The following is a 19,068-nucleotide window of genomic DNA, read 5'->3' as shown; positions in this document are numbered from 1 at the left end:
CAGCTAGACAGCTGTGTGCGGTAAGAGCTCGAAGTCTCTGACAGCCGTGCAGCTGGGAGAGCCCGTGGTAACCATTGCGGTGTGTGGGAAGTTTTGTGGGACATAGCAGGAAATCTGAAAGTTAAACATTTTTATCTTTTGTTAATGTTGAAACATATTTAAATGCTCTTCCTCGTTTGTGTCTGGGGACTTCTCTCTGGTCATCCAAGAGTGTACTTTGTTGACGGTACAGATAGAAATGATGGACCCAATATCTAATCGAGACAGACAGTTGTTACTCGTTACCATTATTACTGACATTTACGAAATGACTTGATGATTCACATGTTCTTTGTTTTCAGATATGCCGAAAGACCAACAATTCTATGCAGTCCAGGCGGCCATCCTTCTCTTGCCAGATGAAAACCGAGAGGCTCTTATGACCCTTCTCGTCTTCCTCAGGGATGTGGTTGCTTGCGTTGAAGAAAACCAGATGACTCCCACCAACATCGCTGTTTGCTTGGCTCCATCTCTCTTTCACCTCAATACATTGAGGAGGGAAAGTTCTTCATCCTCCAGGTACTTGTGGTGAAACTAGACTCCTCATTTCAATACATCTTGTCGTTACATGAGATTAAAAGCAATAGTTCAGTTTTATTTTTCTATTTATTCGTTTCTCCTTTTGGCGGAGAATCTACTAACTGCATCCAGTATTGAAGATACCATTAATTTAGCACTTTTAGAGCACTATTACTCATTCACCATATATACAGCACATTCACAACAATTATTTTTCTATGGGCAGGAATGTGCTATTGCAGATCTATAAGGTTCTGATTTTATTTAATGTAGCATGATGAATGGCTGAGTCAGTCTTACCCAGGTGCATACCAATTACCTACAGGTTACACAGAGATCTCTGTAGTGGGCAGTCAACTCACAAAGCTATTTTATGACTCAAAATAGTGTGGACAGTTAACCAAAACCCTAAAGCAGCAATGTGTGAGAACCAGGCATGCACGTAGTGCACCTACAAGCAAGAAAATGAGCTCCACCACAGGTGACGAGCCAATGCTGCAATACAAGCGAAAATATCTATGAAGTATGGGAGACTCTGGGTGTTCTCATCACATTCTACAGGGGGGCCCCATCATGTGTTACGTCACTGATCGCGTTCCGATTACCTTTTGACACTCCTAAGTCTCACTTTTATGTGCTAGTAAACGTCCTTTCATGATTCAGCACCAACACGCAGTACTTAGACAAGAGTACTTAACGTACACCTAAAACAGGCATGATACTATCCAAACGAAACATAGCAGATAATTGGTCTCATCTGAGACCATTGGATAGGATGGTATTAAGCCTATGAATTGCCTGGCACAGTGAACACTGGGGTAGCTAATGGTTAAACAAGTCCCTGCAGAAGACACAACTGGTCTTGGAGGCGTCAGAAGAATGTGGGTATTATGGCCAAGTTGGAATCAAAAAGGACGATGTGGTGAGGAGTTGAGAGGGTTGGAGTGGCTTGTATGGCAATGAGGAAGAAACCATGTGAGGATGTTTGTAAATCGGTTTAATGGTCTGGTGGGCCCGTTTTTTGCTGGTGATTTTCCTGATATTGAAACAAACATTGCATGCCTCAAGCTCAAATCGAAGAAGTTTTTCTTACCTTGCAAAACACTTATGCAGCATGTCTTTACAAGTTGCCAGAATGTCCAAAATGGTTCCCTTTTTAGCTATCCAATTCGCTAACTGGGGCCATTTTTATTTTGGTGCCTGGGCCTATTTTCTGTTTCTGACTCTAGGTGTTGACTATGCGTAGTGCAGAAACATGAAGTGTCTTACAAAGTTGCGTAAGCAGAGAGGGGCCCGTTGGACGAGAGGGAGGATAGAGAGATGGTGGAGGGCTGCTAAATTTTCCTTTGGTAGTGATAGTGGAACTGTCGAAAAAGAGAGATTTATTTTTATCTTTCTCCAGCCCTGTGGACGAATACGTTTTAGAGCATGTGGGTGTGCTACGTCGCCACGTCAAGACTGCATATTTACATGGCGCCAATGAATTGAAGGCATGCATGTCAACGTGAAACAGTCACAACAACATGTAAAGCAAGCTTTGCAGCCTTTCTAATATAACTATTTCACAATAAGGGTCAAGCAAACAGTGTGTGTCAGCCTCTCCCGCTGCAGGGCCATATCAGGCAATAGAAGCCGGGGGGAGGGTGGTGGGGGGGTAAGCCTTGACAAAGACGGATGGCCTTTCGGCTGTAAGTCATTAATCAGAGTGAAGTCACCCACATTAGGGCTGATGAGCTGCAGTTCTCTTGCCCCCTGCCTTTTATTCCAACTCTGCATCAGAGCATGAAAGAGTCACAATAAGAGAAAGTGTTTGTTTTTTCCATTTATCTCTTGTTTTCTTTAAGGGCGCCTGCTTGGATTGCCAGTCCAGATAAATAGTTATTAATCTTTTACTTTAGGAGTCAGACTTCAAAGGGAAGCATTATCTCTGGAACTTAGCTCGGAGGACTAAACTTGAAGTCAAGCGTTCCTAGCGTCTAGTTCGCTGCCTAAACGTTATTGGGTTGGAATGTTCATAGATTGCGCCAGTTATGTCATCAATATGCGTCTTATAGTTTTAAAGATAAATCACTGCATACGCAGCAAAAAGGACCACTGAAGAAGACATTTTAATTTTCTTGTGAGGCATAGTTTGGCTACCAAATGACATTATCGCAGGAGCTTGGAAATCTTTTTAGATGAATGTGTGTTTCTGCTATTTATTTGTTATGTCTCGGTCAGTATGTGTACCTTGCATGACAACAGGAGTGCATCTGCATGAAACGTAGTAAGCCCTTAATTCCTTCGTAGTACTCCAAAGCTTTCAGTTGAGAAGAGACACCAAGATACAGCGAGATTACGTCATCTTCCTTTATTTTGATTTTTCCATGTTACATCAATTTTCCCTGCTGCAAAAGTAGGGATCCCTGATTAACAAAGATTGGTAATGCTTTGCACCTTAGAAAATACATTTGAGAAAATATTGAAATTGCACATTTGATGCATTACAAGTTTATTAGACAGTCAAAGGAGTATTCTTTGGTAGAAAGGCCATCCATTCTTGCCACCCATTTATTCCAAACCCATTGTGTGAACCTACAGACTACAGGGTACTGTACTGCCTTCCATGACAGCTGAGGGTAGGAGAAGTGATGGACATGGCTTGAAGACAAACGAAAATAAAACAAGCACTACTGGCCAAGCCAATAGATCACACCAATGAGAGCTATTGACTTTGGCAGTGTTTTGCAGCCATGCTGTACAGCAGCACGGATGTTTTGCAGTGTGGCGAAAAAGAATTAGAAATAGTTCTATAATGCAGCCTGGGCTAATACTCTTTTTTTCTTCTTCAAAAGTGTGTTACCGCTGGATGCATCAAAGTCACTATTTTATTATCATTTTTAGCCACGCTGCTATACAGCATGGCAATAAATCATTGCCAAAGCCGGCAAGGCCTATGCTGTACAGCATGAACAAAAGACGATGGCAAAGCCAATGGTCTTAAAGGCGGGACCTATTGGCTTTGCCAATGCTTGTTAGTTCTCGGCACAACACCTCTGTGACTCTGAGCAGATCAGTTAATCACCCGTGTGTGAACAAGAAAAAAAAAATTTACATTTGTCAAAAATTCTATCACATAAAGAAAGCAATGTGCCCAGGTACATGACTTCATGAAAATCCGTTTGGAAGCACATAACATCTGTTGTCGCAATAAAAGCAGATAACATCTGTTGTCACAATAAACATACATTTTTAAGGAGAAAAGGCTTACTTGAAGTCTTTGTCGCATAGTAAAACAAAGCTACAAATGGCAAGAGGTTCAACAAGGCGGACAGGGTAGAAGAAAAAATAAAAGTAGTGCGTCAATCACAGCGTGATTAGCGGAAGGACATCAATCAAGCTAAAGCAGTCAGCACTTGGTCTATGATCCAGCCGAAAGAAGAGGAAGTGAAGTCAGCATGCGTTGGTGAATTAGAACGCGGCAAATAAGAGAGATAATGAAGGCAATGAAAGTGAAGCAATGGGGTGGGGAGAGGGCTGCAAGCCCCTTGTTGTATACAATTTCACTTGCAAGCAAGAGCTCATGCATTGTATACACTGCGACAGGCGAAACCAAAAAAGAACCAAATGTTCGGATTCAATTACTGCCTGAAGTAAAGGCTGAAAACACGCCAAGGAGCTTTGTCGCTCAGTTAGCATAATAGTCACATTTTCATATATGGTGGGGAGGTTAAGTAGGAGAGAGACATCTAGATCTACTTCTATCTGTTACGAAATTCAAACACACAACATAAAGAAATGTATGGACTAAATAAATAGCACTACATTTGTAACAGATTAATAGGATTGGGTTTTGAGATATTTGCTGGAAAATAGTGACAGAAGATAGTGTCACAAGCAGGTCATATTTAAGTCTATAAGTCACTTGACATCTACAGTGCTTTGAAGGTCCCAAGGTGAAGCCTAGAAATGCATACTCTGCCTTACCGTTTTCCGAGGTCGATACATTTAGTAACATAAATTTGAGCAATATTAACATTTGTTACTCACAGTGCTTAGAAACATAAAAAGTGCTGTAACAGGTGTTATTGAAAAGTAGCACAACGCAGCAACCAAAGTTCCACTCCAAAATACTATCGCTCATTAAACTTTTCATTTATTCGATGCGTTCTTTGCAGTGAAGTACATATGTAATCGGAGAAAAGTTAGAAGAAATAAAAATGTTTCTCTTTTCTAGCGCCTGCCTCAAAGAGAAGTTAATTTGACTACAAGGCTCACTTTGCCAATTTTAGCAGATATGGCTTGGCATCAAAAACCATGGGTGGGGGCATGGGAACGCCCATATACCACCCATGGGAATTCGCCGTGAGTGCAAAGCACTATTTGGTGTTCTTTGAGGGCTACTTTTCAGTGCAAAAGAAATGACGCTGCTGGAAAGTAAATTCTTTATCAACACTTTGTGCCTTTTTGTATGACTGTGCAGCGGTGCAAAGTTTTGATAAATCTGAACTCAAGTCACCATGTGAAGTACAAGCATTTTAAGGATAGAAACCTGCATGCAGGCTCATCCATTTGTAGCACTCTCACACTGCACTTTCCACTGAAAGCAGAACCTATAAAGCACCAACAATACTGACCCTTTCTGATGGTTTAATAGCGCTGCCTTTATGCTTTGCCCCCTTGGCCCTCCTACACAAGTCCCAGCATCCTCTCTTCTTCTATCCTGCAGAGTACTTTGAAACATCTTCGCTGTTTCCAGCATTTCACAGACCTAACTCCACAAGACTAGGGCCAGTCACCTTAGATTGGGCATCTGCTCCTCTACCATTTCTGGTAAAAGGACCCATGCACCTTGCTGGACCTGATGGTGGAGGGAAAAGCATGGCAACAGGTGGGATGTTGTAGCAGGATGTCAATGGCAAATATAGGGAGGAAAGGCACCAACCTTGCAGTTAGTGATTTAGCTGTTTTTATTATGTCTTTTCCCACTTTTTACTAAACGTTTTACTGAAATGACATGTGGTTTTCGGCTTCTACTGTGGGTGCAATTAAATTTCCATTAACTTTTTTATTTCAATGTTTTATACTTAACGTGTGAATATATACATTTGAATCTATGTCATTTTTATGCAGATCCAGTCAGCGGAAGTACAGCCTTGGCAAACCAGACCAAAGAGATCTAAGTGAAAACCTGGCAGCTACTCAAGGCCTGGCACACATGATAGCTGAGTGCACAAGACTATTCCAGGTATAAACATTATGCGATGGAGCAGATTTTACTAATGCAGGAATCAGCAGAAGGTGCATCTGAAAAGGTTGTAGGTTTGGGCTTGCAGTTACACATCTCAGAAGTTGGTTTTATTTGGCTTTAAACATATTATGCCACTTATAGTCGATATTCAATAGAGCAACTGTAGGAAACTGTACTTTTTTTGCAGTTATCCCCCACTTTTTACCACCTTTTTAGCTATTAGATGCGGATTTTCCACTCTGACAGTGAACTGAGGCCTGCTAACCAGACCTCAGTGCCAGTGCTCCTTCCCAAAAACAAGATGTATAATTGTGCTACAGTTGGCTAAGGAATTTAGCACCCCTGTAAGTCCCTAGTAAATGGCACCCTGGGTACCTTGGGCATGAGTGCTAACGGAGGTCCCAAAGGGCTGCAGCATATCTTATGCCACCCTAAGGGACCCACACAAAAATTCCACACAGACTGCCATTGAAGGCTGTGCAAATCATGAGTAAAAACCTGTGTGTCATGCCAAAGTCACTGCATCTAATATATGTAAGTCACCCCTACAGCAGACCATTGAGCCCCAAGGCATGGTGCATTATATTTTATATGAGGATATATCTGCATGAGCAGATATGCCCCTGTGATATCTGATTCTATTACTAGATGTTGCAAGAGAGCAGTGAAGCCATCTTAAGGTGTGTACTGGGCACTGGTCAAAACGAGTTCCCTAGCTACATAATGGCTTCACTGAAACATATGGTGTTTGGTATCAAACTACTCTTATTAATAAACCCACACTGAGTCCGGTGAAAGATTTATTAATACATGCACCCAGAGGGTACCTTAGAGGTACCCCCTGAAACCTACCTGCCCTCTAGTGTGTCTAGTCCGGCCGGCCACCACAGACTAGTTTCCGAAACCCAGGCCACAAAAGAGGCAAGCCAGTCCAAGGCTCGTCCAGCTACCCCAATAGCTTGGTGACGCTCTAAAAGTTTTGAAAGAGGGATCGTGTCACCGGCAGCCAACAAATCTAACATTATCAGCACCACCTTGCCCCTGTCAAGGATACTTTTAACGTATCCTGCAACCTCCACTAGCGCAGTTTCTGTGCTAAAGCCGGGCCTAACGTCTGACTGGCTAGGATGGAGTGGATTATTAGCTTCCAAAGAGCATGAGAGATGAATTGTTCACATGCTTTTCCAGAATCTTAGACTAGGTTGGAAGTATGCAAATAGGCCTATAGTTTGAGAGAGCGCAAGGGTCAGCCAACGTTTTTATCAGGGGCAAAATCTTTGCTTGCTTCCAGAAAGCGGGTTCCATAACATTTGTTAAGGACATACTAAGTATCCTATTTACCAGAGGATTAATTATCAACGCCCCCTCAGATAATAGTTTAGGCGTACTAGGATCTGAAGGTGAACACGATTTTAAAGTGCGCAGAGCTTGCAACAAGCTTTCCACCGTTATCAGCTCTAGATTAGACAGTGTTGTATTAGCTGAGTGGATCCATTTTGCCAGCAGTTTGTCAATTATTTATGCACCTGCTCTTGAACCACTGGACAGACTAGCTTTGAATGTTCTGGATTTTTGTCAGAAAATATGTGGCTAGTTGCTCACACTTTTCTATAGAACGATGATGGGTCCTAACACTCGCCGTCGGTGACATAAAATGTTTGACAATAGCAAAAACCTCTTTAGATTTATTCTTTGCATTCTCAATTTAGTTTTTCCAGAAGACTTGTTTGGCTACTTGTATTTACTCATGATATTTTTTGCGGGCTGGTTTATAAGTTTCTTTAGCATCTGCATTAAACTCTTTCCTCCTCTGCCTTTCTAGATTAGAATCTTACATCTTTCTTTCTCAGCCTTAAGGTTGTCTGAGAACCATTGACAAGATGGTCTACTTCTGCTAGGTCTGCCGCGGAACGAAGGGGCCACTTTATCAATGACGCCTCTGATCCAATTATCAAGCAGATCTACACCCTTCTCTAACTCACCTAAAAGAGATGGAGAGCTTGCTTCCAAAGCGTGAATCAGTTTCCACAGATGTAATTTATGGAATGCTCGATAAGTTGCCTCTCGATTAACATCCAAGTCATGAATTATATTTTGAGCCTGCCATGAAAATTTTATCAGATAATGATACGTCCAGACCATAGGTATAGTATCCTCCGCTAATAGCAATCTATTAGAGAAAACCTGGTCTAGTACATGTCCTTCCTGGTGTGTAGGTTTAAATCTAGATTGGCTAAGATCCAGGTAGACCATAATATCTCTAAACTCCCTTGTCACGTTGTCTTCCACTTTGTCCATATGTATATTAAGGTCCCCTAGGACCAAGCAATGAGCATATCTCACTGCTAAATGGGTTAGCGCCATCTCTAGCGAATTGATAAAAGCTCCATCCAATTTGGGAAGTCTGTAAATTAGAACACCTGAGACCGATTTCTGATGGGATAAAGTGATGCAGAAGCCCATTGCCTTTGACCAAGCCCTCAATTTCTAAAGTTTGGTATTCTCATGCTTTCTATAGAACCAAATAAAAGCCTCTCACTTTCCTGTGGGTCGGTCTTTCTTATAAATCTTAAAACCCTTAGGGATGGCTTGGCAATGGCTGGGTTCGAAGTATCGGTTACCCACGTTTCTGTCAGAAAAAGTAGGTCCAGAGATTCCCCCTTCCAGCAGATCAAAGTTGTGGTCAGCATTTTTTGGAAGTGAGCGAGCATTAATCAGTGCTGCCGAAAGCCTATTCTTAACCTCTTTGTGTATTTTAATGGGCTCGGTATCTCTCTGTAGTAATGAAGTTGTCAAGGGCAAATTACATCGGAAGCAAATATAGTAGGTCTTTTAATAGATTGTAAATGACGGAGCCACACATTTAACTGCCAGGATAAGACTGAGTAAAACATTTCTACTATAACACTGGAGCTTATTACCTGTTAGAGAGGGACGGGCAGCATACCTGGCGCTGGATGCTTCCAGGACACTGACGGGCATTCTCCCTGGAATCACTAGAGCATGCACTGCCCAAAATTGACATCTCTAACTGTGCAAAAGGAGTAAAAATGATGGCTGTGTGGTCTTCTACCAATATAATTATTAGCTGCTCCCACCTCCCTGTTCTAAAACCAGCCTGCAACCAATAGCCCCCAAATACCAATTCTCTTTTTCAAAACACAATTTGGCAAATTAAGCAACCCTCTGATAAGCCAAACTGCTTGCCCACACTACAACAAAAGAGAGCATTTGGGGTGTCATTTGTGCCTCCGTAATCCTTTGGGGTTTTCCTGGACTCTTTAAGACAGTGCACTTATTTTTGCTCCACTGTGTACAGAGCCAGCTTCTTACAGCAACACAACATTAATAACAAATTTAAAAAACTACTAAAGAAGGGGATGGCATTTCATAGATGATCTGTAACCAATATGACTAGCTGGAAGCAGCCAGAGCTTTTAGATCCGACTCCTGATATCAGACTCAAGAGTTATAGGCACATATGCCATTAAAAAATGTGGATGTCATCCCCAAAAGGCATCTATTGACTAATGAAACAATTTCCGTTCATTCCACTTCTCTTGCATCCTATTTACCGTCACACTCATATAAAAATCAACTAAGTCATGTAACTCCAATCATGATAGAGCACGGATTACAGCTTTCTAAGGGGACAGACTGCTTCAAACGCCTCCTTTGCATACCAGTTAATAGGTTTAATGGATTTAATGGTTAAAAATAAGCCCTCATTGCTCCATCCTTTTTAACGTGAGACTTTATTTCCCATATAATCCAGGTTGGGACAACCTCCCATAAAAATACCTTGTTGGGAAGTGCCTGTTTGATCCCCTTGGTTTACTCCTTTGGTTGGCAGGAAGAAATATGAATGTCAGCTCTCCGTTGGCAGCCTTGTTTAACGTATATCATGTGTTGCCTTCATAAAGGTAAAAACAAACATCTATATTCCCAAGCAGATCTCAGAAGAGCATTATGTATAAACGAAAGAATCCTAGAAATACAGGGAACCCTTTCACAACGCCTGATAGGTTTAAGATTACCACTCAACAGCAATAGGCAGTTAACAAGGGATAAAGGGAAGCAGAGGAGAAAAAGTGACTGAGTCCATTCCAGTGAAGTGTCTGAGATTACGTGTTACGAGACCAAGAACTAGCCCTATCCTGTATCTTACAACTTCTTGAATTATTAGAGTCTCCATTTGAGGTAATACTTTGATTTGTTCATAAATAATTAGGCATGATTTTTTAATCAGTCACTGGCAGCCAGTCTTCTAACAGTAACTTTTCATTATTTCTTTGCTGCATACCACAAGTGGAGGCGGATCACTTTTGGAAAAAGATGAGCTTATTTTACTTGGGTGCATCTATCCATCCTCAGACTCTCTTATGGTGATTAAAAATTTTAAACAAAAAAGTTCAGTTCTCAAACCTCTTATGTATATTATTTAAAGGGCTTCTACCCACTGTGGGTTGCACCACCTCATCCAAATTACAAAAACAGTAAATTTATGAATGTCCATCCAATAACTCACAAAGCACCTGAGTAGAGAGATTGTTGGCCACTTCGCTTTATCACGCCGCTGGCACAGTAGCCAATTAATAGGATATTGTCGCAAGACCCAAGGGATAATACAAGCCTTGGTTGCTATAGGCAGAATAGACGTGAATCATTCTTTGCGTCCCTTGTATTATTGATGAAGTGCCAGAAGTGTGCGCAACTTAACTATCTGGCAATAAGTGCTTGCTCATCAACAAATATTTGCCATTTGAATAATCGCCCTGACGAAGTTCTTTTTACAAGAACGAAACGCGTTGGCTGCCCGATGTTTTTTCAAAAATGAAAGAAGAATAAAGAAAATCTGAAGAATGTGAATTATTGGATGGACATTCATAAATTTACTGTTTTTGTAATTAGTATGAGGTGGTGCAACCCACAGTGGGTAGAAGTTTGTATTGATCTTGTGGATCACCCCTTTGGAACAGCGGGGGTAGTGGAGTTGCACACCGTGTCAGCTAATTGCTTGTATTTTGTTTGCATTTTGGGAGGGCGGACGAGAAGTGTCTAGAGAGAGGTGCGACACACACACAATTTTGTGAGTGTAGGGTTGTGCTGTTTCCTTTATTGCCTCAAAATTATTTAAAGGGCTGTTCACTTTGTCCTAACTCAAAAACTGCCCACCACTTAAGACTACCCAGCCGAGGGGCCAGTTGCAAGTTGTTTTATAGAGATTAAAGTACCCCCAAGTGGCAGAGATAATGAGTTCAAATACAAAGAACTATCAAGTAACCTTTGGTAAGAAAAAAGTGAGATAAGAAGACTTAGGTCGAACAGTGGCAACAGCAGACCTCGGTACAACCAACCTTTAGAACTTAGGGAATCCCCTAAATATATACAGCTGATTGCCTTATGTACACACTCCAAGTAGGTCTTGGAGTGGATACATACGTTAATTTACATAAGTGAATTTCATCCTTTCCTAGGGGTATATCTTCTTAGGGATATACCCCTAGTATCTTGCTTCATAACATCACAATAACATAGCATCATCTGCATACAACACTGTCTCACAGACATTGGTGATGCTTACTTTAGACACTTACGGCTCAGTGTTTATTGTATCCTCATTCCACACAGATACCAGAATACTGCCTTGATCAGTGCTACAATGTGTTGCATGACCAGAACAACCAGTGTGAAGCTGCCCCAACTGCAACCCCACTGGCAACATACTCCAGCATCCTGATTTCTCTGGAAAATTCAATGCAGAACCTGCTACGGGATGCCAAAGAGAAATTTAAAAGCTGGACAACCTGTTCCAGCTTAGAACATGTAGAAGTTGCTTACAAAAAGGTAAGTGCACTTACTTCTATAATGATAATGGAAGACATTTTAGTTTGTAAAAACTGGGAATGATGATGTCAATATGCGTATCAATGCCATATTCTGGAATAGCAGAGGGAAGCTTGTAAGGGAATATTCCACTATAGAAAGGAGCAGAAACAGGATTTGTGCAAAGTAGGAGCCCAGTGTACACTCAGAAATGCAAGAGGGTTGAGTAGGCCACTTCAGCTGGAAGAAATAATGTTCCAGAGTTCAGTTACTCTGTAAGAAGCAACATTTTCTTTCTGAGGGACAGAGTATACAATATGTAGCAGAAAAAGTGCCAAATATGTACAGCATGTATTTTGAAATATGAATACTGATACAGTTACCTACTATGTTGGCATTCCAGTTAATCTTGTAAATTGGCATGTGAAGATAACGATGCATTGAGTTGCAATAAATAATTTGCACAGACGAGTCCTTCTCAAATGTGTTAGGTAGGAGTATCAGGACTTTGTGCCAATAGAGACAGATAATACATCATATCAGCAGCAGTTCTGTTCAGAGGAAACACGCTTGGTACTAAGATTTTGCAGTGTGAAGTTTCTTTCAGATTCACAGGCTTCACATAATTCTGACATTTAGTGGTTGGGTCCAAATGTGTAAGCTTAGTATTTTGATTGCCATTATCCCTGAATTCCCGGTGAACCTACTATTAAATTCATTTCTGTAGCCGGGCTCTATTTTATTATTTGGATAAAACAATCTCGTCAGCCTCCCCCTCCAGGTAATTCCTCTTCTCCAAAAGGCCTATGCATACATTTTGTCCTTGGAAACCGATGGCACCACTAAGGAACATTTGTTCAAGCATTTCAGATTTTAAAAATGTCCCGCGTCATTTGACAGGTGGGAAGTAATGTGGATGAGATGTGGCTAAAGCATGCAATACTGAGGAAATTTCATTTCATAGCAATGTTTCATATTACTTGTTCTTTCAATTCTGTACCCTGTTCTTAGTTCCTTTCAAAGGAGTATCTCTAATGGTGACTGTTCAGCAAAGGTCCTGAGCTGAGGCAGATTTTCAGGATATTTAAATAAGATATATTACAATGTATCTTAATAAAATTAATTAGAGAGTCAGTGAGTTTTAAAAACCTGGCATGGACCCCTCTACTGGATGTACATTAGGCAATGTGGGCCTGATTACGGGCTGAGGAGCACATAATTCCAGGTCACATTCCTCTATGCTCAAATACAAGCAGTCTTGTTTTCATGCACCTGGAAAATCCGGGAAAACTACCACAACCAATTTTAGTGGCCAGAAAATCTACCTGATAAAATTACCATGGGAAAGGGCTGAGTGCAGCACAGTCTTAGTACAATCTTCTACTAAGGCACCAGGGAAGTACATAATTATCCTCTCTGAAAGGCAACATCCTCCCTTCCCTTTTCCACTCTCCCCACCTCCATTCCCCTTGCACGCAAGTTACACTGTCTCAGAGCAGGCAATAAATGTCCGAGGTAAACCCTTCAGAGCTCTAAAATCCCTGTAGAATTACAGCCAGTAAAAATAGATCCGCCCACTACTTCCCTGTTCTATGGGATTTAAAGTAGTAGTACTCAGATATAAATGTGGGGATACTGGCGAGAAACTGAAATTCTGGCCAACCTGTATCGCTGTCAAATTACCTTACTAATTTGGAATCAGGTTGCAGGTGTTTCATGCATTAGAAAACTTTGGGTATTTAAAGAAAATATTATGAATATGTTTAGTGCCTGAATTGATCTTATAAATGACATATTCAAACACAGACCATCTTAGAAGGAATACTGTACTTGGACAATAAAATAATGTTTGCCTGTATCCCAGGTGGAAGATGACAACTATCCAGTCCGGCTGTGGAAATCATCAACTGAAATAGAAGGTACTCCAAGGGAGATTCTCCAGCATATTCTGCGGCAACGGCGCTCATGGGACCAGAGTCTGCAGCAGGAAAAAATTATCGAAACTTTGGATGATGATACAGAAATCTATCAGTACTCCACTGAAAGCCTGCCACCTTTGCCGCCAAGAGACTATGTGGTTTTGAGGTAAAAGAATGTACAGCCATTATGACCAAAGATGTAGTCATGCTTTTTCGTTCAGCACAAAAATATAAACCTAAAGTATACTAATACCCAATATATACTCCTATAAATGTGAAAACCATATTAGATTTAAATAATTATTTTCTTTTGAAAGTAATGGCCAAAGAAAAGTCACAGAATCGGTGGTGGAGTGGCAGGCCGATTTCGGATTATTTAATAAAAGAGATGGGTTTTTCTTTGAAAGAAATTTAAATCTCCCTGTGGACTGAAACCCCCCTGATGATCAATAAGCTTCCTTAAGGTCAATGAGTGCTTTCTTGGCTAGATAGTCAACAGAAGACCACAAATGTTTGTAGCCATATTTCAAGCAATCATATCGGTCAAAGAAGTACTTTGCCTAGCCCCCAATTAGACTCGCATTCGATGAAACAAACTCCCATTAAATTCTGTCCTCAGTGCCACGTGAAATACCCACGCACCGACTCGCACGAAGTGTGCAACCTGTGTTTGTCCCCAGAACACAGTGAACAGAACTACGATGCGTGCCGTGCTCTCTGCTCCAAAAAGACCCTTCGCGGCCCTTGGGCTCAACGACGCTACCTGCAGAGCCAACACACAGGCTCCATTTCGGACCTCTTCAGACCTGAATCTGATGAAGAAGCCGGCGACGCTATCGGAGCCGTGGAGGAACAGGAAAAGACCTCCCTTTCCGACTACAGATCCGACCAGGATGAAGAAATTCTGCATGGACAACTTACTGTAAGTACAGTCCCTAACTTGCCCCGAATCCCAAGTCAACCGAAAAAGAAAACTCCGGACTAACCCGCGCCCTGGAGCCCCGGTCAGCCCCGAGACCACGTTTCTGACGCCCCGCCGTCTGGCTCGGCACTGAAGCCTAACAAAAAAACTTCCGGCTCCGAAAAGCCCCACTCCAAGTCAGGTACAGAGCCAAAGCCGTCAGGCTCCGAACTTCACCACTCGGCACCGAAAACCACCTCGGATCCGAAAACACCAACCCCGAAGCCGTCGGCACCGAAAGTTTCGGCACCAAAACAGACTGATACACCAAAATCACCTAAAAAGCACAGTTTTGATGATCCGCTCCAAAAACCGGACCGAAACAGAAAATATTGTACATACATTCTAAAACTGGACACATTACAACTAAAGTGACTCTAAAGAAAAGGACAAATACTGAAGAGGAATATCATATTCCATTGAAGAGAAATATTGGAACAAACCCTTCCTCTCCTCCTCTTCCATCACCAGCTTCGCCACAGTTTTAACCTGTGCCAACTTCACCTGAGCTCTCACCACCACATACACCTGACAATCAGGGTGTTGGGGATGATAATAATGATGATGGTCAGCCAGGACCTACAGATGAGTGGGATGACTACAACACTGACTCGCCCACAGACAATGATCCTGACCTATAGATCCTACCAGGCCCTCTCCACCACACAACAGTGTTGGCTATATTGAATGGGGTCCAGCTCCATAAAGAATGCCTTGAAGAGGATTTCCTTTTTGAAACATTGAACAGCACACAAAAATCAACACATATCTTGCCCATGCTGAAAGGAATGACCAGGCATGTAGACAACATATTTAAGGATCCTGTAAGGACACGTATCCTTACCTCTAGCGTGGATAAAAAATACAAGCCTGCACCATCTGAACCAGTCTACATAAGAGGACAATTACCCTTAGACTCGTTAGTAGTTTCCAATGCACGCAAAAAGGCAAACTCCCAAACTACTGGAGACGCTCTACCCCCAGATAAGGAGTCAAAGCTCCTTGATGCTTCAGGGAAAAGGGTAGCCTCCCAGGCAGCTAACTTCTGGCGCATATCTAATACACAAGCGTTGCTAGCCAGATATGACCGTGCGCATTGGGATGAAATGGAACAACTCATTCAATTTCTACCCCAAGAGCATAAATCTAAAGCGCAAGACCTGGTACGTGAGGAACAATTCATTTCAAACAACCAAATTAGGTGCTCCCTAGATGCTGCTGACACATCTGCCAGAGTGGTAAACACTATTGTCCTTTTAAGAAGACACGCCTGGCTACGCATATCAGGCTTCAAACCTGAGGTTCAGGACTCCATATTGAACACACCTTTTGATAAAGAACACCTTTTTGGGCCGGTGGTAGATTCTTCACTTGAGAAGATGAAAAAAGATACTGAAGTGGCTAAGTCTATGGGAGCCCTTCAGTCTAAACAAGCCATGGTTCCTTTTGGCGCTCTTTCTATCGGGCAGGGTCCAATAATACTTCCTCGGACACTGCATCCACCTATAAGGGCAATATCCAACCCTCAGGTTCCAAAAATTACTTCGGAGGGGGTTACAGAGGAAACAACGGCAAAGGCAGAGGTAGAAGTTCTAACACGCGTACCTCCCCCTCCAATACAAAGCAGTGACTTGCCCATAGTTCCCCCCAACCACCTGTGGGGGGGAAGACTATCACAATTCCTACCAAAGTGGCAGTCAATAACAACAGACAAGTGGGTTCTACAAATTATCCATTCTGGTTACTGCCTGGAGTTCATCAACACTCCTCCAAACATTCCCCCAAAGTTACACAACCTTTCAACAGATCACCTACACCTCCTTAAACAAGAGGCACAATCCCTACTACTAAAACAAGCTATAGAGCCCGTACCTCCACAACATCAAGGGCCGGGCATGTATTCCTTTTACTTCCTATTTCCCAAAAAGAACGGCTCTCTCACACCAATATTAGATCTTAGATAACTACATTTTTACATACAGTCAGACCATTTCCACATAATAACACTTCAACAGGTACTACCTCTTTTGTAAAAGGGCGACTTTCTGTCTACTCTACACTTAAAGGACACCTACTTATATATTCAAATCCACCCGGCTCACCGCAAATTTCTCAGGTTTGTGGTACCAGGTCAACATTACCAATTCCAGGTACTTCCATTTAGAGTCACCACTGGCCCCAGAGTTTTCACAAAGTGTCTGGCGGTGGTAGCTGCTCATCTGAGAAGAGAAAGCATCCATGTCTTCCCATACCTGGACAATTGGCTCATCAAAGCCGGCACGTATCAACAATGCCGCAAGCATACTTCCGTAACCATTTAGTTACTTCAACAACTGGGGTTTACAATGTGTTAAAATCACATCTTCAGCCAGCCAAAACTCAACACTATCTAGGAGCCACTGTAGATACTCAAAGGGCTCTGGCGTTTCCCAACGCAGCCAGAATTTGAAACACTCAGGTGTTAATTCTTCAGTTTGAAGCCAGTCAGTCACTTCCAGCTCGAGTTTTTATGCAGCTGTTGGGAATGATGGCGTCTTGCATCATGATCATTCCCCATGCTGAGCTGCACATGCGTCCACTTCAAGAATGCTTAGCCAGTCCGTGGAACCAGTCACATGGTCTATTAACCGATCTAGTGTTGGTAAGCGGCCGTACTCATTGCTCTCTGCAGTGGTGGAATACACAAAATTTGTCAAAAGGACAGCCGTTCTTAGACCCGGTTCCACAGACAGTATTAACAGCGGACGCTTCCCTAACTGTCATGGTTAGCTCGTCTTCAACAACACACTGTGCAAGGGATGTGCAGTCACCAGCAAAAGTTGCTCCACATCAATCATTTAGAGCTGATGGCAATCTTTCTAGATCTCAAAGCCTTACAAGATCACCTGTCTGGCAAAGCTGTCTTGGTTCGAACCGCCAACATGACAGCTATGTATTACATACAGAAACAGGGGGGGGGGGGGCACACTCTCTCCAACTGTCCCACTTGGCCCAAGACATCTGGAGGTGGGCTATTCACCACAATATCTATCTCCTAGCGGATCACCTGCTGGGAGTCAACACCCAGATTGCGGACCTCCTCAGCAGGTAGAGGTATCAAATACACAAATGGGAACTTCACCCTCAAGTTCTCCACCCATACTTCCAAGCCTGGGGAGTCCCTCACATAGATCTGTTTGAAACACCCCAGAACGCAAAATGCCAAAGCTTCGCCTCCAGGTATTCACACCCGTTATCCAAAGGCAATGTGTTACAAGGAGGAATGATACGTAGGCTGAGTGATGTAGAACAGGATAGTAGATTTATTCATAAGATTACTTCCTTGCTGGTTGGTTACAGGAAACAAGTTAGATCCATATTAGGCCCCACCAGGACCAGCCTCCTTGCTGCTCAGCCCATCCACTCCAACTGACTCTCTCTCCAACTCAAACACTCCAAACATTCCGATGACATCACCATTGGCTGAGCAGCAAGGCAGAGGACATCAATAGGAAGGATGCATTAATCAAGTAATAGATTACAACACCTCTCCCCCTTATAATGATTATATAAAAACGAATGTATGCAAGTTCATAGCACACTCTACGACCTGTTTAACAGATGTTGAATGTAGGCAAGATGAAACACAGACACTACACGTCTACAAATTCATAAAAATCACATGCCCAACCCCACCTAGAAAAGATAAGTAAAGGACAAGAACAACGTTCCATTCTCTAAACAGTGAATACACACCCACATTAACTCACACTCGGGTAAAGGTAATCCACAACCACCAAATGGTGGTAAACCAAAGAAGCTTTGCAAAAAGGAGTCTTCTCACATGCGTACCCACAACGCACAGTCCAAGCACCTCACACGAGGAAACAACCATTCACAGGATATAACCAAAACCGTAAGTCAGAGAAGCTACACAAGAAGGAGTCTTCTCACGTGCGCACCCGCAACGCACAGTCCAAGCACCTCACACGAGGCAACAACCACTCACAAGGTATCATCAAAACCGTAAGTCAGAGAAGCTACACAAGAAGGAGTCTTCTCACGTGCGCACCCGCAACACACAGTCCAAGCACCTCACATGAGGCAACAACCATTCACAGGATATAACCAAAACCGTAAGTCAGAGAAGCTACACAAGAAGGGTGCTTCTCACGTGCGCACCCACAACGCACAGTCTAGCACCTCACACGAGGCAAAACTTACTCAAAAGGCGAACACCAACATGACCAGGGACACTCCCTCTATTCCACACAGATTCAAAACAAGGACACAACACTCTCTCACCCCTCTCGTAGGAAATGGCATAGTATGAAAACAGAGCAAACACAAGAACATGCAAACATATCGAGCACGTGCTCCCAAGAACAACCAAAATGTCCCCTATTGCCACCAGTGAGCGAAATCTCACTCGAGATGACTGTCGTGAACAGCTTGAGAAAGTCCTCACTGACGAAATTTCCCTCCACAGAGTCAGAACCAGAATCTTGCCTCAGACAGATAGCAACAGGGACCACAGGTTTATTGAAGAAAAGAATAGCGGTGCTCCTACTCACGAAGACCGCTCATTTTCGATG

The 19,068-nt window shown here is 42.6% G+C and overlaps 1 protein-coding gene across 1 annotated transcript in view; it reads left to right on the top strand.

Moving 5' to 3' along the window:
- LOC146810831 (rho GTPase-activating protein 7-like) overlaps nucleotides 1–19,068 on the top strand; it is an 86,250-nt gene that overhangs the window by 58,395 nt on the left and 8,787 nt on the right. The window contains exons 9-12 of the mRNA XM_085617846.1: nucleotides 342–558; nucleotides 5,671–5,785; nucleotides 11,420–11,635; nucleotides 13,479–13,699. Coding sequence (XP_085473972.1) covers nucleotides 342–558; nucleotides 5,671–5,785; nucleotides 11,420–11,635; nucleotides 13,479–13,699 — 769 coding nt within the window. The remainder of the gene's footprint in view (nucleotides 1–341; nucleotides 559–5,670; nucleotides 5,786–11,419; nucleotides 11,636–13,478; nucleotides 13,700–19,068) is intronic.

Source organism: Triturus cristatus, chromosome 7 (assembly GCF_964204655.1).
Source record: "Triturus cristatus chromosome 7, aTriCri1.1, whole genome shotgun sequence".
Taxonomy (NCBI): domain Eukaryota; kingdom Metazoa; phylum Chordata; class Amphibia; order Caudata; family Salamandridae; genus Triturus; species Triturus cristatus.
Note: the sequence above shows the minus strand (reverse complement) of the source record. Positions and strands in the feature narration are given on the sequence as shown.